The 24617-nt window shown below is 42.3% G+C and overlaps 1 protein-coding gene across 2 annotated transcripts in view; it reads left to right on the top strand.

Moving 5' to 3' along the window:
* Positions 1-24617, top strand: part of LOC126203234 (uncharacterized) — a 171646-nt gene that overhangs the window by 69420 nt on the left and 77609 nt on the right. For both annotated transcript variants that reach the window (XM_049937480.1, XM_049937481.1), the window contains exon 5: positions 14656-14886. In XM_049937480.1, coding sequence (XP_049793437.1) covers positions 14656-14886 — 231 coding nt within the window. The remainder of the gene's footprint in view (positions 1-14655; positions 14887-24617) is intronic.

Below are 24617 nucleotides of genomic sequence, written 5' to 3'. Positions count from 1 at the left end.
AATACTATAATACGCCCGAAATTTATGAATTAAACAATGCAAGTACCAAAAACACGCAAAGAAATTAAGAATTAAACTATGTAACAAATGAGTGAGCTAGGAGTATACGACTTGCTGCTGCAGCTGCTTATCCAACGGCGGCAGGGAGTCTCCAGGAGACTTATTTCCATCCATCACTCTCCCCTGAGATACGAGGCTATACACTCCACAAAAAGGACGACCTGCGTGGAGAGAGAGCTAGAGGAGGCGTAGGTATTTTCGTCAGGACACACTACCACTCCTTGCCTCTCTCACTTACGACGACTTTACAGGCCGTCGCTGTGTCCATGCACGTGCGTCATCCATTGACTGTATGTTCCCTTTACTTGCCCCCACATGATGCACTTGATGAAGCGGCCCTCACCGACCTTCTTACACAGCTCCCCCAGCCATTCATTATTTGTGGTGATTTTAATGCCCACAATGTGCTTTGGGGTTCTGCAATTACCTGCCCCAGGGGTAGAGCAATTGAGAGGCTTCTCCTGTCATCCTGTGCCTACTTGCTCAGTGGAGGACAGAGTACTCATTTCTGCACAGCGACGATCGTTCTCTGCCATTGATCTCTCGCTTTGCTCTCCAGCTCTTGCCACCAGTGCTCACTGGGAAGTGGTCGCTGACTTGCACGGCAGTGATCATTTCCCAATCTGGATTCACCTGCCAGATGGCGTGGGCCCTGAAAGGAGACCACCACGATGGGTGCTCAGTGGAGCTGACTGGACACTTTATAGCCAGTTGGCCCCATTCGAACACTATGCGAATGTTGAGGTGTGGGTGGATCATATTACCAAAACGGTCCACCACGCCGCTGCAGCATCCATTCCACAGTCCACAGGCTTCCGGAAGAGGCCACCTGTGCCTTGGTGGAGTGCCGAACGCCGCTCTGCAATCAGGACCAGGCGTGCGGCTCTGCGTCGGTTCAAGTGTCGGCCGACTGCTGAGAATCTTGCAGCTTTTCGGGTGGCGAGGGCAAGATGTCGCCGCATTATTCGTGAGAGCAAGAAGAGGTCATGGCAACAGTTCCTGAACACCATTAATCGTTCCACCAAAAGTTCCATTGTGTGGGAGACCATCAGGAGAATTTCTGGCAGAGGAGGGAGGTGCCCCATAGCTGCTGTAATGAATAACGGCGCTCTCCACATGGATCCGCGAGACATTGCCCAGACTATGGCAGCGTATTTTGTGACAGTTACTGCAACAACCAGTCAGGATCCAGGTTTCCAGCGCCATAGAGCCGTTGCTGAGAGATGTAGTCTGGACTTCCAGTCCACCTCTCATGAAGTTTACAACTGCCAATTTTCTATGTGGGAGCAGGATTCTGCATTGTCTGGAGCTCGTGACACATCCCCTGGTCACGATAGGATCCATTACAGTATGCTATGGCACCTCACAATGCGCAACAAAGAACTCCTCCTCGCGCTTTTTAATGCCATTTGGGCGTCGGGTCACTTTCCTGGCGCGTGGCGTGAGGCAGTTTTAATTCCTTTTTTAAAACCTGGGAAAGACCGCACGAGCCCGAGTAGCTACCGTAGTGTTGCCCTCACTAGTTGCATAGGGAAGACCTTGGAGCGGATGGTCAACCGCCGCCTTGTCTGGATGTTAGAATCCCGGCAACTCCTTAGTCGCTTTCAGTGTGGGTTCAGGAGGTTTCGTTCCACCTTCGATAACCTTGCCCTCCTGGAGGCGGCTATACAACAAGCTTTCCTCCGCCGTCATCACCTTCTAGGTGTATTTTTCGACATCTAGAAGGCCTATGATACCACTTGGAGGCATCTCATCCTGGAGCAACTTCACGAATGGGGTTTTTGTGGTTGTCTTCCTCTTTTTATTCAGTCTTTGCTCTCGCCACGATATTTTAGATACCGAATTGGTGACGTCCTGTCTGATGGCTTTGAGCAGGAGAACGGTGTCCCTCAGGGTAGTGTTTTAAGTGTGACTCTCTTTGCCATCGCTATTAATAGCATTACGTCCATAGTGAAAAGTCCTGTCCAGTGTTCCTTGTTTGTGGATGATTTCTCTTTGTTTTGCTCGTCTTCCAGCCTTGCAACGACAGCGCGTCAGTTGCAACTTACTATTAGACGTTTGGATGACTGGGCGCAGATGAGTGGTTTTAAGTTTTCCACCGAGAAATCTTTATGTGTTCTTTTTAACCGTTCTCGTTCGATTTTAACCTTTCCTGAGTTGAGGATGAGGGACACTATTCTTACTTTTAAAGACACGGTCAGATTTCTTTGGGCTCATTTTTGACTCGAAGCTCACGTGGGTACCTCATCTGAAAGACCTGAAATGGCGGTCGCTTCAGGCTTTAAGTATTTTAAAATGTCTTAGCCACAGTACATGGGGAGCTGACAGGACTTGTCTGCTCCAGTTTTACAGGGCGTTTGTGCGATCTCGGATCGATTATGGGTGCACGGTGTATGGGTCTGCGAGGCCTTCTTACTTAAAGATGTTGGACGTTGTGCACCAGGAAGGGCTTCGGTTGGCCACTGGGGCATTCCGAACTAGCCCCATACCAAGCCTCTGTGCAGAGGCTGGTGAACCGCCACTTCATATGCGGCGACGGCTACTTATGGTCCACCAGGCGTATAAAACTTTGTCCACACTATACACACCTGCATACCATACCGTTGCTCAGCCTCCTCTGGCACGTTTATTTCATAACCGGCAACGTGCGACGCAGCCCTATGGGATTCGCGCACTGGATTGCCTCGCTTCGATGTCTATGGCTGGTCTTCGTGTTTTACGTCGTGGTTGGAGCAGATCTCCACCTTGGCTCCTCCGGCGACCCAAACTTATTTTAGATTTGACCCATTTTAAGAAAGATGGCACACCAGATTTTACGTTCCAGTCTCTGTTTTTTAACATTTTAGATGTGCATCTCGGTTTCACTGTCGTTTACACTGATGGCTCCAAACAGGAGAATTTCCTTGGCTGTTCTGTGGTGTTCCCTGATCATATTACCCGGATTCGCCTCCCTGCTGAATATACCGTTTTCGCAGCGGAGCTCCACGCGATCCTGAAGGCACTGGAGCAGATGCATCATGGTAGGGGCGATCGCTTTCTTCCCTGCTCCGATTCTCTTAGTGCCTTACTATCACTGCAGAACTTATACCCGACTGAGCAGATGGTCCAGCTGATATATGACCAACTGTACTTGCTCCAACGGCGGGGTAAAGAGGTATCCTTCTGCTGGGTGCCTGGTCATGTCGGAATAGGGGCAATGAACAGGCCGATCGGGCTGCCAAGGAGGCCTGCAGAGAACAGGATGTGGTCCAGTGTCCTATCCCCTTGCAGTCAGTCATCGCCGCACTCCACAGGAAGTGCATGGAGTTGTGGGAGGACGAATGGCTGGCGGTGACGGCCAATAAACTGCGCTTGGTAAAGTCAACCACTCGGCTGTGGCGTTCCTCCTGCCGGTTGCTCAGGCGGGAAGAGGTGGCCCTCACACGTCTTCGCATCGGGCACTGTCCTCTCACACATAGCTTTTTATTATGGCGGGAGGATTGTCCGTTTTGTGATGCTTGTGGTGTGCACATCTCTGTCCGGCACATTTTAACAGACTGTGAAGTGTTGGCAGAAGAGCCAACACCGTGTTGCTAGAGGAGGCCTAAATGCACGCGTTTAATTACACGCAGACTGGCGTGAGGTCTGGAACAGGTCAGAGAAATAAGACTAGCAAAACAGGAGGTAACTGGTATAATACTTAACTTTAATCCACAATTGGTGAACATCGGTCTGACGGTACAGGCATCACAAGTTAAATATCTATTGATAATGGCGCCTTGCTAGGTCGTAGCAAACGACGTAGCAGAAGGCTATGCTAACTATCGTCTCGGCAAATGAGAGCGTATTTGTCAGTTAACCGTCGCTAGCAAAGTCGGCTGTACAACTGGGGGCGAGTGCCAGGACGTCTCTCTAGACCTGCCGTGTGGTGGCGCTCGGTCTGCTTCACTGACAGTGGCGACACGCGGGTCCGACGTATACTAACGGACCACGGCCGATTTAAAGGCTACCACCTAGCAAGTGTGGTGTCTGGCGGTGACACCACAGACTGCATTTTATACCTTGATGCAAGGGCAGAAGCACAAGTTGATGGGGATCTGCCTTCTGTTTTAGCTAATGATGAGACGTGTGTGTCTAGGGTTTTTAAGTTTTGTGCCGTGTCTGGACTCTGGCCTAAACTTTTAGGCTGGAGGTTTTAGTGTATTGCAGAGTGGCTGACTCCTCCCCTTTTTTCCTTGCGGTCAGCCAGCCACTTCCATCTGCTACATTGTTTTAGCTCCCTCTATCATTTTCTTCCTGTGTTGTCCATGTTTTACTGCTGACGCCTTGCTTCATCCCACGCTTCGGTGTGGGTGAGCACATATTTTTCAATGATTGTTCCCCGTGTTTTATGTTCCGTTTTATATGAGTTTTCTTCTTGACACCCGTCTCACTAAGTTACTGAACGGGCGCTGAAAACCTTGCTGTCGTGCGCCCAAAAACCCCTCTACTACTACTACTACTACTACTACTACTACTTCATCCCCATCGATGCACAAGTTGCCAAAGTGGCGTCAAATTGAAAGACTTGCACCCGGTGAACGGCCTACCTGACGGGAGGCCCTAGTCACACAACATTTACATTTACTTCTGCTGTTCTGTTTATTATTATGTTAATTGGGTCATCATCTGTAGTTGCCACTTGTTGAGTGTTTCCTAGTTGTTCCGTGAACTTCAGCCAATCAGATACATGTTTTATAATACCTCACACACTCAGAAGTCATTATTCTCTTGTTGCCACCCTCCTTTAGAAAATACCAAAAGAAGTCTGTGGGTGAGTACTAGGTCATCACCAACTATGCTGATGTAAAGATCAAATATGCTTAATGGCAATTTATTCTGGCAGAGACTAGAGCATTTCAGAAATCAGCAGTAAAGTGACCGAGAATCACTATTAGACCCCAGCCTTGGGATTTACCCAGCCCATGCAACTGTCAAGTCACTGTTGATGAGGGAGTGCGTTTAGATATGAGAATGTCTCCATCAATTCTCAGAAGTGTCCATCCATGACACGCATAGAACTCTGAAAAGTAGCTTATATAATTGAAAATATTCATAGATGGGCTCCATTTCCCCATTGGAAATTCATCATTTGTAGTCTCTCTTGGGTCATTTCATGTCAAATTAACACAGAAAAAGACCATTTTCTACCTCACTGTCTCGGATTTTCCTGAAAATTTGCACAGGTGTACTGTCGGTATAGACTTACAAATTGTACTGAGGTAAGTCAACTCGTTTCTGAATTACAGAGCTGAAAAGTTACCATAAATGGGTCCAAAGACAGGGAATGGCAGTTTTAGAATTGCTGGAGAAGCTTACCTAATTGAGTTGCAGACCTGGTATATGCACCATTTTACAATATTTTTCTCCCCCTTTCTTATGGTATACAATAATATATAGGTTAATATAAGAAAATCAACACTTTGGAAAAGATAGATCGCTACTTACCTTAAAGAAGACTCGTCAAACTGCAGACAGGCATGATTAAAAGACACTCTCATATAGTTTTTGGCTACAGCCTTTGTCAGTAAAGAGGACACACGCACACACACACACACACACACACACACACACACACACACACATCATGCAGACATGACTGCCAACTCCAGCATCTCAGGCCGGAATGCAACATCACGTGAGATGCAAGCAGCAATCTGGAGGGGGTAGGGAAGGGGAAGGGGAAGCGATATTAGTGGACAGGTGGAGAGAGATAGAGAGAGAGAGAGAGAGAGAGAGAGAGAGAGAGACAGAGACGAATGCTGTCTGGTGGAGTGTACAGGGTCTGGAATGCTAACAGGCGCAGCGTTGGGAGATTATGGGACAGAGAGGTGGGGAAAAAGAACAAAAAAGGAGAGGAGAAGGGAAAGGTTGGCAAATGGCTGCAAATAAACGTGGTGGGAGACGAGAACGGGTAGGAGATGACAGGACAGAAGGGGTGGAAACTGTTGGATGGAGTGTGTGGGGACAGTATGTTACTGTAGGTTGAGGCCGGGATAATTGTGGGCTGTGGCAAAAAAAATGCTTCTCTGCCTATACTTTAAAATCTTCCTCAAGGAATCAGAGGTGTGTTCTTTTTGTTTTTGTATTGGGCTGCAGACCCATCTGAAAAATATAACAACTTTTTTGGAAGGGTTTTGAAATTCGGGTTTCAGAAAAGTTTTGAGTTTTTTTCTAGTACATACAGTAACTGTGTTGTGCTCTAGTGAATAAGAAACTTAACTAAAATGTTCATCTATGTTTTCCTCTTTGAAATATATAACAAAGGGATGGATTGTGACCTGTTAGCTTGTCCAGTGGTAACTCTTGAGCTTCATCTTCTAGAACTATGCTGTAATTTTCAGAAAAATCACATGTGACAATGAATTCTGATTCTTTCAGATTTTCTTTTGTGCAATTAAGAAAATATCCTTGCTTCTTGTCAATGAAGTGATGCTGAACAAAGAGGACAACTTGCAGCAGAATAAATCAATAAACTTCTGTGAACTTTCTCGAAAGTCTCTTATCTCTAGATTACAGTGGTCAACTGAAACCCACTGGTGAAAGTGTACTTTTTCAGTTGAATTTTCAGCGAAGGATTCTTCCAAAAACACATTTCCCAATGTTGAAATCGATAGACAACGTGTTACCAAACACTTTTGTGAGGCATTGCGTGTAATTTTGAATTTTACTTTTTGTTACAGGTCTTAATTTAGTGTTGTCTACCTTAGTTTTATGCTTTGGTGATTTGTGCACACACAAACAGCATTTTGAGACCTGAGTTTCTCCTGGCGTATACAACTTTCAAATAACTTCCGGGAATTCAGCCAGGTAACACTTTCAGCGACCGCCGATATTTCGGCGGGAGAACACCCCGCCATTTTCAAGGCAAACTGCAACGGACAGGCGGCGTGCATGCAAATTTAATACCTCGGTTCTGCGACAGAAGCAGGAAAGATAACACACACACTGAACACTAGTGCCACCAAAGATGACCAAAGTCAGAGCTATCGATAGTGAGACTATGAATTCACAGGTGAGGCAGCATTGACTCTGTTCCTCTGTTTTTTGACAAGGGAGAGAGCCGGATTCCAAACAGAGTTTAAACAGAAACCTCCATCCCTGTTAACGAGGTTGCTCGCTAGTTTAATCTCAACTGCCTCCTTAATGACACTGTCCCAATAGCTGGACGTGCATGCCAATATCTCGGTGTTATTATATAACATGGGGTGACCAGTATCCAAGCAATGTTCGGCAATAGCAGATCTATTTGGCTGCTGTAATCGTGTGTGCCGTTTATGCTCAGTACATCTGTCCTCCACGGTCCTGATAGTTTGACCAATATATGCCATACCGCAGCTACAGGGAATACGATACACACCTGCCTTACGCAATCCAAGATCATCCTTAACGGAACTCAAAAGTGCTCTAATTTTAGATGGAGGTCAGAAAACACATTTCACATCGTATTTCCGTAAAATACGACCGATCTTATTGGACGTGTTTCCTACGTAAGGCAAAAAGGCAGTAGACTTAGGTGTTGACTCAGAATTATCATCAATCACCCGATGTACAGTTGGTCGATAGCGCAACGCACGTTCAATCTGTCTATCACTATAACCATTTTGACGAAATGTAACTTCAAGATGGGACAGCTCAGCTGGCAAAGTCTCAGCGTCAGAAACGACATGTGCCCTGTGTACCAAGGTACGAAGTACCCCTTCACGCTGAGCCGAATGGTGACAACTATTAGCTTCTAAGTACAAATCGGTGTGAGTACGTTTCCTGTAGACTGCATGTCCCAATGATCCATCATCCTTCCTCCTAACCAACACGTCGAGAAAGGGAAGGCAACCATCCTCTTCCACCTCCATCGTAAAACGAATGTTCGGGTGGATCGAGTTCAGATGTTCTAGAAAGACATTGAAATTCTCCCTACCGTGAGGCCAAACAATGAAGGTATCGTCAACGTATCTAAAGAAACAGGCGGGTTTTAAAGGCGCCGACTCCAATGCACGTTCCTCGAAGTCTTCCATAAATAAATTTGCGATCACAGGAGACAACGGACTACCCATCGCAACTCCATCTGTCTGCTCGTAATACTGGTCATTAAATAAAAAGTAAGTGGATGTCAACACATGCCTAAAGAGATTAGTTAAATCAGTACCAAAACTGGCTTCAATTAACCGCAACGAATCAGACAGAGGAACACGAGTGAAGAGAGAGACCACATCGAAACTCACTAAAATATCAGAGTCATTCAGCCTCAGTCCCTCCAAACGACGTAAAAAATCAGCTGAGTTCCTGATATGATGTTCACACTGTCCTACTTGTGGACTCAACAGAGAAGCAAGATGCTTGGATACACGATATGTCGGAGCGCCGATGTTACTCACTATAGGACGGAAAGGAACCCCTTCCTTATGAACCTTTGGAAGGCCATATAACCTAGGGGGAACGGCATTATAGGTGTTAAGCCTCTTGATTGTGTCCTGCGAAAAACCACTTTTCTTCAGGAGGCTGTTGGTCTTTCTCTCAACACTTTTCGTGGGGTCAGCATCGACAAAAGATGCAACGTTTACTATCTGATTCAGCGTATCGCAGAATCGATGCTGACCCCACGAAAAGTGTTGAGAGAAAGACCAACAGCCTCCTGAAGAAAAGTGGTTTTTCGCAGGACACAATCAAGAGGCTTAACACCTATAATGCCGTTCCCCCTAGGTTATATGGCCTTCCAAAGGTTCATAAGGAAGGGGTTCCTTTCCGTCCTATAGTGAGTAACATCGGCGCTCCGACATATCTTGTATCCAAGCATCTTGCTTCTCTGTTGAGTCCACAAGTAGGACAGTGTGAACATCATATCAGGAACTCAGCTGATTTTTTACGTCGTTTGGAGGGACTGAGGCTGAATGACTCTGATATTTTAGTGAGTTTCGATGTGGTCTCTCTCTTCACTCGTGTTCCTCTGTCTGATTCGTTGCGGTTAATTGAAGCCAGGTTTGGTACTGATTTAACTAATCTCTTTAGGCATGTGTTGACATCCACTTACTTTTTATTTAATGACCAGTATTACGAGCAGACAGATGCAGTTGCGATGGGTAGTCCGTTGTCTCCTGTGATCGCAAATTTATTTATGGAAGACTTCGAGGAACGTGCATTGGAGTCGGCGCCTTTAAAACCCGCCTGTTTCTTTAGATACGTTGACGATACCTTCGTTGTTTGGCCTCACGGTAGGGAGAATTTGAATGTCTTTCTAGAACATCTGAACTCGATCCACCCGAACATTCGTTTTACGATGGAGGTGGAAGAGGATGGTTGCCTTCCCTTTCTCGACGTGTTGGTTAGGAGGAAGGATGATGGATCATTGGGACATGCAGTCTACAGGAAACGTACTCACACCGATTTGTACTTACAAGCTAATAGTTGTCACCATTCGGCTCAGCATGAAGGGGTACTTCGTACCTTGGTACACAGGGCACATGTCGTTTCTGACGCTGAGACTTTGCCAGCTGAGCTGTCCCATCTTGAAGTTACATTTCGTCAAAATGGTTATAGTGATAGACAGATTGAACGTGCGTTGCGCTATCGACCAACTGTACATCGGGTGATTGATGATAATTCTGAGTCAACACCTAAGTCTACTGCCTTTTTGCCTTACGTAGGAAACACGTCCAATAAGATCGGTCGTATTTTACGGAAATACGATGTGAAATGTGTTTTCCGACCTCCATCTAAAATTAGAGCACTTTTGAGTTCCGTTAAGGATGATCTTGGATTGCGTAAGGCAGGTGTGTATCGTATTCCCTGTAGCTGCGGTATGGCATATATTGGTCAAACTATCAGGACCGTGGAGGACAGATGTACTGAGCATAAACGGCACACACGATTACAGCAGCCAAATAGATCTGCTATTGCCGAACATTGCTTGGATACTGGTCACCCCATGTTATATAATAACACCGAGATATTGGCATGCACGTCCAGCTATTGGGACAGTGTCATTAAGGAGGCAGTTGAGATTAAACTAGCGAGCAACCTCGTTAACAGGGATGGAGGTTTCTGTTTAAACTCTGTTTGGAATCCGGCTCTCTCCCTTGTCAAAAAACAGAGGAACAGAGTCAATGCTGCCTCACCTGTGATTTCATAGTCTCACTATCGATAGCTCTGACTTTGGTCATCTTTGGTGGCACTAGTGTTCAGTGTGTGTGTTATCTTTCCTGCTTCTGTCGCAGAACCGAGGTATTAAATTTGCATGCACGCCGCCTGTCCGTTGCAGTTTGCCTTGAAAATGGCGGGGTGTTCTCCCGCCGAAATATCGGCGGTCGCTGAAAGTGTTACCTGGCTGAATTCCCGGAAGTTATTTGAAAACAGCATTTGTACCACTTCAGCTAACATACAATGTTTAGGTCTCAGTTCAGCAAATTTAGAGACAGCTATTTTTATGCTGGAACTTTTGTCTTTAAAATTTGTTTATGCTTCTTTAAGATTACACAAAATGAGTCTTCAAAATCTTCGATTTACTTCCATCTGATTAAGTAACTATCACATAGTGTTTAATACCTTGCATTGCCATACTAACTACACCATCTTCATAAATAAACATATAATTCCCACTGTGTCTATTGGCAAGCTTTTCCATTAACTTCACACATTATCTTTATAATGCTCCAATTACCTGGTAAACATGTTACAATATAACTTCACATTTCTCAACATCACTATTGCTATTTGATGACAAACTTTCAGTAGAAGCAGAAAAAAGTTTTGTGTTTCATAGTTGTGGAAACTTTTCTTACTTTTAATGTGCAATACTTTTGTATTTCATTTTTCTCTTAGCAACGGGAGACTTGCCCATTCAAGCAATGTATTAAGTGACTGAACAACCTCTGAATTAGTAATAAATTCTGTGTCACTGTGCAATAATGTTTCTGAGTGAACATTTTTGTCTCATAGGGACTGTGCATTTTTTTAATATAATAATTTCCTCCCTACATTTATCATAGATTTTAAGATACAGTTCAGGTATCCATGGTGTGACATTTCTGACCTTTCTGCTGTTTCTTCACTACATTTTCTGTAACAGATTGCAACAGTGTATTCTTAATGTTTCTGTTTCCATCTTGCGGGACACTGTGTCAGTTTGCACATTCAGGGGAGAAAAAAAAAACCACTTAAATGCAATGTTAAAGTAGAAAATCACATGTTAACAATTAGCCAATAACTTTTACATTTTTATGATTGATTTTGAGTCAGTTTATAGCTTCCAATAACATCTTGTTTTACTAAAGCAATAAGTATTTGGTCTTAACAGTAAGTAATCTTTAATAACAGTTCACAAGTATTTAACTTACACTGATCAGACAGAACATTATTGATATAAACCCAATCAGGTGATAGCAGCATCACCTGGTGTGGAAAGACTGTTAGACACACACACATGGTGCATCTAGTACAGGGTGCGGCATGGGAACTTCCCCATTTAAATAAATCATAAATCAGCAAGTATTAGAGACATCAATTTTATTCTTTTTTCTTTATAAAGAGTAACACCTAAATTTTTGTTCCATTAAGTTTTGAAAATGATATCTTTAAGGTGGCCTCCGTTCTCGTCAGTGCATTTGGAGAGTCGAAATCAGAAGCTTCGGTCCACTTTTTCCTATATGTCTCTGTTGATGTTGGCAATAGCAACACAAATATTGTTCCATAGCTCAGCCTGGGTCTGCAGATGATTGGTATACACCAAGGATTTGAGATAGCCCCGTCAGAAAAAGTCACATTGTGCTAAATCTGGCGAGTGTACTGGCCACTGGAGATAGCTCCTCAAACAGCTGAGACGATCTCACACTACCTGGCCATCGATGTTCGTACCGTGTGAGCTGTGGCAACATCTTGTTTGAATCAGACATCACCCACATCCATTTCTTGAAGTTATGGAAGAAAAAGCTGTTCAGTCATCTGAACATAACACTCAGAAGTGGCCATGACTGCCTTATCGTTCTCTTCGAAAAACAAAGGGCCAATAATGCCGACTTAAGATAGTGCACAGCATACAGTGACACATTCTGTATGCAGGGGCTACTCATGAAGTTCTCAGGGATTCATGCCACTCCAATACCACATATTTTGTTTATTCACGCAGCCAGACAAATGAAAATGTGCCTCGTCGCTGAAGAACACCCACGCGTCATGAGGCAGTTCATCGATCAAGGCTTCACACATTTTTTCGTGAAACACAATCACATGGATGAATTGTATGCACCACTGACAGTTTATACGGATGAAATTTCAACTCTTCATGAAGAATTCGTCTCACTGTGCATTCAGAAATTGCAAGGGCAGCCGCATGTCTGCATGCAGATCGCTTGGGGGAATTCAAAATCTACATCCTTACCCTCTCGATGTTTTCAGGTGTTCTGGTGGTTCTTGAAGGTCCTGGTTTCTTTTTCTGCATACTTCCAGTATCCATAAAGGTGTCTAGACACATAAAAATTGATTTCCCATCAGGAACACGACCTGCAGGTGAGATGTTGAACTGTTTCCTGAATGCACGCTGAGTTCTGATGACCTAATGTCCATTCGAAAAGCAGACCGAAGCGACAAATGTGCGCTCCCCTCTTGTCCACTGCATGATCGCTACTAAATTAACCTTTAAAAAAAGGTTAAGTCTCGCTCTTTTGATTGCACTGAAACCCACGCAACAATAAGTAACAGCCGCCGTGTGCAGTGCATTTCAAATAAGGATGTTCCTGTGCCGTCGCTGTATCAGTGAGCATGCTGTCTGTGTGTAGAATCGGAAAGAGACACGATCTATCTTAGTTTGACCGATTGTGATGGCCCCGAGGCTTGGAATGAGCATTTTGCAAACTACACGACTTGTCAGATGTTCGAGGAGTGCTGTGATGAGTGTCTTCAATACATGGTGAAATCAGGGTGGAACCACATCCAGACATCGTGGGGGTTGGGTGGCCACCCTTTATTACAGATGTTTGACATTGTTGGCTGTGCAGGCAGCAAACTCTGGTGGAACTGACATCAGACGTTAATGCTGGGCAGAGTACAAGTGTGTGAACACACAATGCACTGAACCCTCATAGCAGTGGGCCTCTGCAGCCAACAACCCCTCCATGTGCCAGTGTTAACACCATGACATCAGCAACTGTGACTGAAATGGTCATGTGACCATTGGTACTGGACATTGATGCAGTGACAAAGCATTGCGTGGTCTGATGAATCCTGACATCTTTTTCATCATGCCAGTGGGATGTCACTAATCCACTGACTTCCAGGGGAAAGCTCCTTGACACCTACACTGTGGGAGGGAGACAGCTGGCAGTGGCTCCTTTATGCTCAGACAGCTGGTGGCAGCTCCTTTATGCTCTGGGGAACTTTCACATGGGCGTCCATGGGTCCAGTAGAGTTCATGCAAGGCACCAAGTTGGCTAAGGAGTATCAAACACTGGTTGCAGACCTCGTACACCCCTTCATCACAGTTCTGTTTCCCAATGGCAGCGGCATTTTTCAACAAGATACTGCGCCATATTACAAGGCCAGGAGTATTATTGTGATGAAGTGGTTCAAGGAACACAGTGGCGATTCCCAATTGATGTGCTGCCCCCATCCCCCACCCCTCAACTCGCCAGATCTGAACCTGTTTGAACATATCTGGGATGCGATTGAACGTGGCGTCAGAGCTCATCGCCCCCTTCCCTGGAATTTATGGGAACTAGGCAACTTGTGTGTGAAGTTTGGTGCCAACTTCCTCCAGTGACCTACCAAGGCCTCATTGCTTCCATGCCATGACGCATCACTGCTGTTACCCATGCCAAAGGTGGACATACTGGCTGTTAGATAGATGGTCATAATATTCTGGCTGATCAGTGTGTTACATGCATCCAACTCAGAATACATATACTCAGGAACATGGGTACACAGATGAATTGTTGGAAGTAGAGCTTCACTCTTCTTCTTCTTTCCTCTTTTTTTTATGAAGAAATTGTCATCCTAAATATATATTTTGGCCTGGGATTTACAACAATATTAGCTACACATAGAATAAATTTTGTAATTTTAAAGTAAGTATTTTTTGAGAAAATTAAAGTAAGAAAATTAAATTAACCTATGTATCATTGTGTATCATAGGAAAGGATGAGAGAAATAATGTTAAATGGTATTTGTTCAAGGTCTGTAGCTCAACTAGGAAAGCTTCTACAGTAATTCTAAAAACTGCTGTTCCCTATTTTTGGGCCCATTTATGATAACTTTACAGCTCTGTAATTCAGAAACAAGTTTTACGTATCTCGGTAAAATTTCATATTTTCCAAACCTATATCAATAGTACAACTGTGCCAAGTTTCAGGAAAATCTGAGGTGGTGAGGTTTAGACCCTGTGTTGATTTGACGGGAAACAATCCTCTTACAGATTACAGCAATTACATTTGTGTTTACATTGGTAGTTGTTACAAAATCCCAACAATAAGTGTTTTTTGTTTTGTATCAGATTGCTCTTTGTTTCCTTGTAATCTTGTACGTGCTCTCCTAGACCTATTTTACACTATAAGAAGTCATGAATATAATGGCAACTCAACTTTTTCTGTGCAGGTTGAAGTACCACCTATGCTGGAGCATTTATGTTTCCCTGATGCTCTTGAGTGGCCCCCAGCACCAGCCTCTCAGAATGAGGATCAGATGTACTCTTTGGTTATTACAGCAGAGGATGGATCAAGAACATTTGGCTACTGTCGACGTGTCATGCCAGAGGGAGCACCAATCTGTCTTCCACTTGCATACTGCCTCCTCAGCACACACAGAGCACGTGGCTTCTTCTCTAAGGTAATTAATGCCATAGTAAATTATTACAAATTTTACTGTAGCACTATGTGGTATCTTTGTCACTGTTTCTGTCTTTAACATTTTTTACTATGTAACAGATATTATTTATTACTAACAAAGAGAGGTCCCAAGGAGTGGGATAGCATTTGTGAAACCACCTATGTGGTGATGTGGAGTAAGGTCTCAGGTATCACAACCTGTGGCAAATTTAACTTGGTGGGCCCCTGTAACTGATGAAAAAAAATTCAGAATTTCATGTGATATTCCAGTGCCCTACAATGATGAAAGTACACAGAGCAGTGTTGTGGCATTGTGATTTAAGTTAGGTACCTGATGTACAGAATGTTTTGAGTTCGAATTTTGTCAGGTGCTTTAAAATTTATTGTCCTCCAAGCTTTATTGAAATACCTTTGATCATTATTTTTATTCAGTTAACTGGTTAAAATGTAATTTTGACTGTGAAATTGTGTCAGAAATGTATTTATCATTACAAGATGTATTTTTTTTATGTTAAACATTGTACAAACATTTATAGACAAAGACTTAATCATTATACTAACATTTAAAAAATGAATTCTTGTTACGCTATGGACAAAATAACACAGATGAAGATTTAAATGAAAGGAGGGATTATAAATAAATAGAAAATCAAGCAACGTGAGGAATAGAAATAATGAATCCTGTGACATGGATTGTCAGACAATTGGCAGAGGCCTTCCGCCAGGTAGTCACTGCAATTCGTAATGACACTGGTGAAACCTTTGTCTGCAGGTTGGTTGATTTTGGTGAGGATCTGTTTTGAGGCTGTGTATAGTTGTCCTTTCTTAAGACGTAATGGCGAAAAAATTTTTAATCTCTTGAGTGTCAAACTGCTAAGAAAAGGAGTTCCCTGGAAAAATTCCATTTCATGTGCACGTGATAATGCAGATACAACAGTGGGACATAAAAAAGGAGTTCCTGCTTTTTTGAAGAAAGTTCAACCAAACAAAAGAATTCAGTCTTGTTCCTGCTACCTGCTTCATTTAGCTGCACAAAAAGTGCAAAAATCCTACAATATTTTGATGTTGAAGAATTTGTAATGGACTTTCTCCAAAAGAGTTTGAAAAGAGAGTCTACTTTTAAATGTTGTCAAAATATATATGACACTAAACCCCATAAAGTACCAAAGTGTATTTGTACAAGATTGCTCTCTCTGCTCCAATCAATAGAAATGATAATTGAACAGTGGCTCTTGTAAAATTTTTCAACAGGAAGCTTCAAAAAGTGTGAACAATTCCCACTTATCTAGAGTGCTCCATATTATAGATGATCCTGTAACTAAGCTGTATCTTCTTTTCTAGAGTAAACCCTTTTTGTTGTTTACCAAAGCAAATTTATTCCTTTTGATTGAGAGATTTATTAACCCTTCTGTAGTACCTACGTCTGGTACTCTGCTAGAATTGAACTTTCAAAAAAAAAAAAATTAATTAATTAAATATCACAAAGGGGATGAAGATATTGTCATTGATGCAAACACTAGAAGCTACATTCTTCACACCAAGCTTGAAAAATCTGTTGTTAAAAATTTTATGATGTCAGAAGATTTTTCACCAACTCATATGTGTACATCAAAGGAAAATTTCCTCTGCGCAATGACTTCTTAGTAATCTTAGAAGTTATGGGTATTGGACCTAGAAAAAGAAAATCTTTATCATAGTTGTAAATCTGAATGAGCCATTTCCTGATGTGCTAAGTAACTGCAAAAAACATATATTAGAATTGGAATTTTCAAGATACCTGTTTGATGAGTTTGGGATGGGGGAAGAAGAGAGCTGATACTGCTTGGTACAAGGTATCTGCTACGTGTGATGCATCAGGCATTAAAAAGTATCCATCACTGAGCAAGCTTATGCTTGCATTACTGCTTATTCCTCATAGTAATGTTGCCTGTGAGAGAGTTTTTAGTGTTGTTGGGAAACTGTACAGTACTGAATTTCAATCTAGTATCAATACAGGAACCTTGAGTGCTTTGATTATCAGTAAAATGAACCATTTATCTTCAGAAAGAGCGTGTTACCAAATTAATTTTTCAAAGAATCAGGTTTAGGCTGTGAAGAGTGCAACAAGATTATCATTCAAGAGACAGTTATCTTGTCACCTGTGAAGACTCTGTATTATACAAGTAGAGGTAGATCCAGGAAGAAGAAGCTGTGGATAGAAAGACTTGTAAATATTTTTGTATAAAACACAGAAAATAGGCTTCTCATTTCATGATGTAAGTGGATTTTGTTTACATGTTTTACTTTCCTTTTAATTAATAATTTGAAAGATGTGTTTGTGATGATTATGTAGTATTTTTAAATTACAGAAATGTTTCTGAAACACCCTTATGTTCTTACTTTTTCTGTTTAACCTGATTTTTTTCATTTACAGTAGTTTTAATTGCTGGAAAATCTTCTTCATTTAGGACCAGTAAGTGTCTGAAATTCAGAGTTTAAAGGCTTAAAATACAATTATAATTTTAAAATTTTCGTACTAAATCACTCCTGACAAATGCCGGGATGGTTTCTTCAAAAGGGTACGGCTGTTTCCTGATCTCCTTCCCCATCCTGGATACAATCCAAGCTTTGGCTCTGTCTCTAAATGACCTTTATTTCGATGGGACCTGAAAATCAAAGTGCTCCCCCCCCCCCCCCACCCCCCCACTAAAATTTTCCGAGCGAGTTCCCACGAACCTGCTTCCATATTTGCCATTTTATTACTGACAGCCACTTCTCAAGGTTGGCAGCTGTGTGCTCCCAGTAAAAAAAATTCGGCCCTCATTGACCAACACCTCCAACCATTTGCCCAATGTGTGGCATCCCACATCAAAGATACTAACCATTTCCTTCAAAGACTCACCTCCATCCCCACCCCTTTACCTCCTATATCCCTGCTTGACACAAATTCCTTATACACAAAAATCCCTCGTGCTCATATTATTGCCGCTATTGAACTCTATCTTTCATAGCATCCTTCAGACTCCAAACCTACGTCCTCATTCCTCACACACCTTGTTAATTTTACTGTAATACACAACTACTCCCCCTTTGAAGGGATGGTGTAGAAACAAATCCACAGCACAGCCATGGGCACCCAAAATGCACCCTCTTATGCCAATCTCTTTATGGGTCCTCTAGGGGAAGCCTTCACAGCCTCTCACAACCCCAAATCCCTGGTGTGGTTTAGCTTCATTGATGATACCTTTATGACCTGGACTCAGGGCCGAGACACTACCTCATTCCTTCAAAACTTCAATACCTTCTCTTCCATCTGCTTCACCTGGTCCTTTTGAACCTAGGATTCCAGTTTCCTGGATGTTGACCTCCTCCTCTCTGATGGTTCCATCCAGACGTCTGTCCACATTAAATGCAGCAACCACCAACATTACCTGTAATTTGACAACTGCCATCCCTTCCACACCAAAAAATCCATCCCTTACAGCCTGGTCACCTGGGGATGGCATATCTGCAGTGACAAGAACACCATTGCCCAGTATGCTGAAGGTCTCACAGAGGCCATCACAGAAATGTGCCATCTCCCAGACCTAGTCGACAAAAAGATTTTTCATGCCACATTTCCACACCCCCCCCCAATCCTCCCACCATCATCCCAAGAACCAGCTACAAAGGAGTGTCCCATTCATTACCCAGTACCACCTGGGCGGAACAAATGAACCACATCCTTCGTCAAGGCTTTGATTATCTTTCATCGTGATCTGAAATGAGAGATATCGTATCCAAGATTCTTTCCAGCCCTCCTAAAGTGCTGTCCGTCATCCACCCAACGTCCACAACATCCTAGTCCATCCCTATGCCAATCCCAGTCCATTCCCACAGGACTCATATCCCTGTGGAATAACTAGGTGAAAAACCTACCTAATCCACCCACCTCGCATTTCCTATTCCATTCATGTCGCAGGATAATCCTCCCCCCCCCTCCCCCCTCTGAGGCTGGACCACTTGTGAAAGCAGTTGTATCAAAAATACCAGCCAGCTGTCCAACATGATTAAGTGACACTGCCAAACTGTGACCGATGACGAAGTGGGGTGCCCTGCGGTGCAACATGTAGCTGAATATAATGTACTTGACTTCAGTGGCTTCTGTGCAACCTAGGCCATCTGGATCCTCCCCTCTGCCACCAGATTTTTTGAACTGTGCAGATACGAGTTATCCATACAACACATTCTTCGCTCCCAAAATTATCCCGGTCTCAGCCCACACCCGAGCACCCAACAGTTTCCTCCCTCTCTGTCCTATGATGTCCCAATTCATGGCCCATCACCCTCATTGTGTTCTAGTCTCTGCCAAGCACCCATCAGTCTTTTCGCCTGCGCGCGCGCGGGCTCACACACACACACACACACACACACACACACACACACACACACACACACAGCCTCCCAACACTGCACCTGACAGCTTTGTCCTGTCACTTTCTAGTCCCTGCTTGCTACGCCAGTCAGCACTCATCTCTTCCCCCACCCATACCCTGTGGTCATGTGTGTGTGATGTGTGCATGCCTTCTTGTGTGTGTGTGAGCCTTTCTTTTCTGAGGATTGCTTTCTCCAAAAGCTCACTATGTAGTAGTCTTTTTGTTGTGCCTGTCTGCAACTCAAAGTGTCACCTTCACGGTGAGCAGCAATCTGTACTTTCTATAATTGTTTATTTACATTCCATTCCTTATGCCCAGAAATGTTGGCAAGTTGTTTGAAAAAGTCTTCAGGTGTATAACAAACTACTGCACTATAAAAAAAATCATTGTAAAGTATTAAAATAAGTGTTTCGGCAAAAACAATTTTCACTTTTTTTCTTTGCCTTCAACATTCAACCATCATCTGCTCAAATATATCATAGCACGGCAATTCATTTATTAGCATTATTTACTGTGTCAACAAGCTGTCTATATGTCAAGTAATTCACAAAGTATTATAAATGTAGTCTGTCCCTGACAGGACACCAACAGTTTGAAATGAATTTCCTGTTTGCCTTGATTTAAACTTTCTCAGAATTTTGCTTCTTATTATGGTTGATGGTGTTTATCATTAAATTGTCCCCCTTCAGTTAAGGACACAGGATCCTTTTTCGGCCTCATAGTTTCTTCTTTTGTATATGTTTTACAGTTTTGTACTGTATCACAGTTTGTACAGAATTCTTTCTAAGCAGTCTGCGAGTATTTTGAACAATATAACACCTTTGATGACTATGAAAAATGATACTTAAAACTGATTATTTAAAATGCTTTTTCCAAATTAAGGTCCCATTTAATCCAATAATATACATGTGAAGGATACCAAATTTTTACTGTGTATGTGTACCATATTGGCTGAGATGCTAGACCTATTTAATTCTGCACATTAAGTATATTTACCGTATTTACTCGAATCTAAGCCGCACTCGAATCTAAGCCACACCTGAAAAATGAGACTCGAAATCAAGGGAAAAAATATTCCCGAATCTAAGCCGCACCTGAAATCTGAGACTCGAAATTCAAGGGGAGAGAAAAGTTTTAGGCCGCACCTCCAAATCGAAACAAAGTTGGTCCATTGTAATATGAGACACAATTTAGGTCGAATGAATGACGATACAGCTACAGTAGTTTGGTTTGAGTCGTAAGCTTAGCAGTTAAGCTTTACCAGGTAGCCATTGCTACGCGTCAGGCGCTCCGTCCGTATTTATATGGGTACCCTTCCTTTTTCACGTGCTTCGTCTGCTTTGAATTGATTGCTTATTTTTCTTTGATCTGATAAGTGCCGTTCTCTTTGTTATAGGTGTTTACATCACTCTCAGCTGAAAATGCATTACTGTACTGTGTCGTTCATTGTTTGTCGCATTCTGATAATGTGTGTTTACGACCTGTCGCTGCTCACGGCATGGCTTGCTTTTGTGCGCGCTACCGCCGCTTACAATTAAAAAACAAAAGAGAGGAATCGTCTCATTAGCGAAACAATGGCAAGAGACTGCTATTTGTTGTTATTTACACTGCTGCTTTCTTCGATAATGATCAACAAGAACCAAATAATAGACTGCGTATGATAGCAGATGTTCTGAACGAGAGTTTATCGAAAATTTTTCTTCGTTTGAAAATCTTTGCAGACGCCTCTATTAGTACATTACATTCTGCACAGAAATTAGAGTCATCTTAGATTTAAAAATCTAGTCAATTGCCTTGCTTCATTTCTGACTGTACCACTATTAGGCATAAGAATAATACAAATATGAACATGACATGATATGTATATTCTTCCGCGTTTGCTGTTGTCTCACTCTAGTTTCGTAGTTTATTAGGCAGACAAGATTTAAATGAGACAGCAGCAAACACGAAACAATACATGGCAAAATGTTTATATTCGTATTATTCTTATGGTGAAGAGAATACTGCATGTGATTCACAATACATAAAAGTTCCTATTAGCAACCATCTCTTCTCACAGGTAGGAAAAAATTCAGAATGTAGAGTTGGCCATATTGACAAACATCCCAAACAGTCTTGCCAGTCGGATTTTCAGAGGTTTTGGTGCCCGTATTTATCTTTGTGCCTGCAATGCATGCCTGTATAGCGCTACATGTATTTGACAGCAGAACTTAGTTGTGGCGGCACCTACCAACATTTTTCAGAACTTCCGCTTACTTTGCACTCGATTCTAAGCCGCAGGCGGTTTTTTGGATTACAAAAACCGGAAAAAAAGTGCGGCTTAGATTTGAGTAAATACGGTAACAAAATAAAAATAATTACATTGTATCATTTAATTTTTAGAATATTTTTGCTAATTAAAAATTTTATTTCTCTCTAATAAAATCAAACCTGCTGTAATGTTTAGGGCTACTAGATAGATATAGGCAATTGCAAGTTACAGAAAAATGTAGTGTAGTGCTCTATAAACTTAAGGAAATGTGTGTACCTAATTCCTGAAAAGTACAACTTGCAAGAAGTTGCGAATTAAGATTTGAGTCATATTAAAATGTGTCTCAGAATATTTCTGAAGTGTTCAGCTTCAAGCTGCTTCTTGTCATATTTTTAGTACTTATTACTTCATTGGTAACTGAATATACAATTGCTTAAAATAAATTATATCTGTCTAGTAGTAGAATTCTACATTTAATCCATCTAATGGGCTAAATTTGGGGGGGGGGGGGGGGGGTGGTATTGTGATGTAATTTCATAATCAGCTGTTGATCATGTAAGCAACTTCTTTGATAAAGGAACTGGCGAAATGTAAACAGTGTGATGGTGTAGATTGCCTGAAAGTAACTGAATGAGGAACTCTTACAGGAAGGGTTTAGGATCCATTAGAAACAGTATCACTGATAACTCAGAGATCTGGATCATCTCTGAAGACCTGATAAACAGATTTTCTCAAAAGTGTGGACTGCTTTGTTTGTAAACTTAGTACCCCCTGTTTTTTTACACTAATGAACACCTAAAATTACAAATAACTGTAGCACTCGGGCAACAAACTTCAGTAGGACATAAGCAACACACTTCAAACAAGCGGCAATAAACAGGAGCAAAGATGATCATTTACAGATTCTGGAAACTGTCACTGTTACCAAAGAGTTTACAGTTCTTTAGTGAAATACTAATGGTTTTCTGTAATTTAAGTAATGGGAGCATGGCAGCATACACAACCATGACTTTAAAATTTAGCGTATAGTGATCATTTTTCATTCTATGCATTATAAAGTACATATCAGTGTAATCAGAAAAGACTATAAAATTTAATAAGATAATTAAAAAATTAAGAATTAAGAAAAGATACACTGCTACACTGCTACTTGCAAATAAGCAAAATTAAAAGATCAGTTTTTCTCATGTCCCTGCCCCACAACTTCCTGACGCTGCACCTGTTGGCACTCTAGTCCCTGCACACTCTACTCGACAGCACTCCTTTCTCTCCCACCCATACATTGCTATCCCTTCCCCTTCCCTACCACCTCCAGATTGCTGCTTCCATCCCACATGATAGTTGCTTTCTGGCCCTAGCTGCCAGAGTAGCCATCATGTATGCATATGGTGTGCTTGCTTGTGTGAATGAATGGTGTGTGTTTCTCTTTGTCTGACAAAAGTTGTGACCAAAAGCTGATGTGTAAGTGTCTTTAATTGTGCCTGTCTGCAGCTTAATGTGTCATCTTTATGGTAAGTAGCAGTCTGTCTTTTCTTACATTGTTGATATTCGTACCTGAAGTTTCCATTGTTTAATTTAAAAAGTTCATTTTTTCCAAGATTCAAAAGTACTCTGTGCCCTTAACAGAATGTATGTTCACATATTATGAATTAAATTCCGAGCAAACAGTGCCCGTATCTATCTTATAAGCTAGGAAATTATTTGTAAGTTTTATAAATATTAACTTTGTAGTTATGCAAATGAGATGTTGGAAGGGGGGGGGGGGATAAACCTTGTCGGAAGAACAATTGAGATAGGGCTGATGTTAGTAAACTTCTGTTGGAACAACTTCATGTTGAGAACTGTCTTGTTTGAATCTCATAAAAGAATTAGATACACTTGAAAATCTAGAATGGTTGATACGAAGGTGAATTAAATATAAATGGGATTTTTGTTCCTGAGCATCAAAAGTTGGTAGGACTAGACCCACACTTCTAGTATTGTTTGATGAGTCGATTAGGAGTGGGGGGGCACTGGCAGTTACATACTTCCAACACCTTCGACAGTAACACTTATTATATTGGAGCAACAGGTCCACCCCTCCACTGTGTAACACGTAGTTAAAAAATTTCTTGCTTGTGAAAGAGTTCAAGTGATGGAAAGTTTGTAGAGATTGACTGCACAGTTTGGTGATAAAACATTGTCAAGGATGCATGTGTTTGCCTGGCATAAAGAATTCAAGGAATGACAAGAATGTGTTGAAAATCAGCAACATGATCACTGTCCTCAGACCAGGATTACAGACGAAAACATTTGTGTAGTTCGAGTCATTCTCGAAAACGGTCGACAGGTGAGAGTATCAGAAATTGCAGAACAGATCAGAATAAGTTATGAGAACTGTCAAGTAATCATCACAAATGACCTGCAGTTCTGTAAAGCGTTTTCCAGATGCATCCCATGCCTTATGAAAGAAAATCAGAAACTGGGGCAGCTGGAGACTTGTCAGAGGCTTACAGCAAGGTTTGCGAAAGAAGGTGATGTATTTTTGAGTTGGGATCATCACCTGCAACAAAATGTGGGTACACTATTACATTGCCTCATCCAAACAAGCCAGTAAAGAGTGGTGGAAAAAGGGCAAGGGAGCCCCAGCAAAAGTCAAGATGACTTGCCAGCTGGCTGGCAAGGCATTTTTTTTTTTTTTTTCAATCAGCAAGGCATTTTGCTCATTGATTTTTTTTTTGCATGAGCAATGCACAATCAGTGCTGCTTACTAGTGCCAGCTGTATGGGAGGGATGCATATTGCCGCTAAAAGTGAGACCAGTCCATTCAAATGTCATTCTCCTCTATGATGATGCCAAGCCCAATATTGCACCTCTAATTGTCTCCAAACTACAGGAAATGCACTAGACTCAACTTGGTCATCCTGGTTACTGCCTGGACTTGTCACCCTGCAATTTCCATTTGTTTGGACCGCTTGAAGAAGCTCTAGTACGGCACCGATTTGGAGGTGATGAGGACATCGGGGAATTCGTGCTCCATTGGCTCCTGATGCTACCAGCTTCAGTCTACAATACTGCAATAAAAAAACCTCCTCACTGGACAAAACT

Source organism: Schistocerca nitens, chromosome 9 (assembly GCF_023898315.1).
Source record: "Schistocerca nitens isolate TAMUIC-IGC-003100 chromosome 9, iqSchNite1.1, whole genome shotgun sequence".
Taxonomy (NCBI): domain Eukaryota; kingdom Metazoa; phylum Arthropoda; class Insecta; order Orthoptera; family Acrididae; genus Schistocerca; species Schistocerca nitens.
This window is presented reverse-complemented; position numbering and strand designations above follow the sequence as displayed.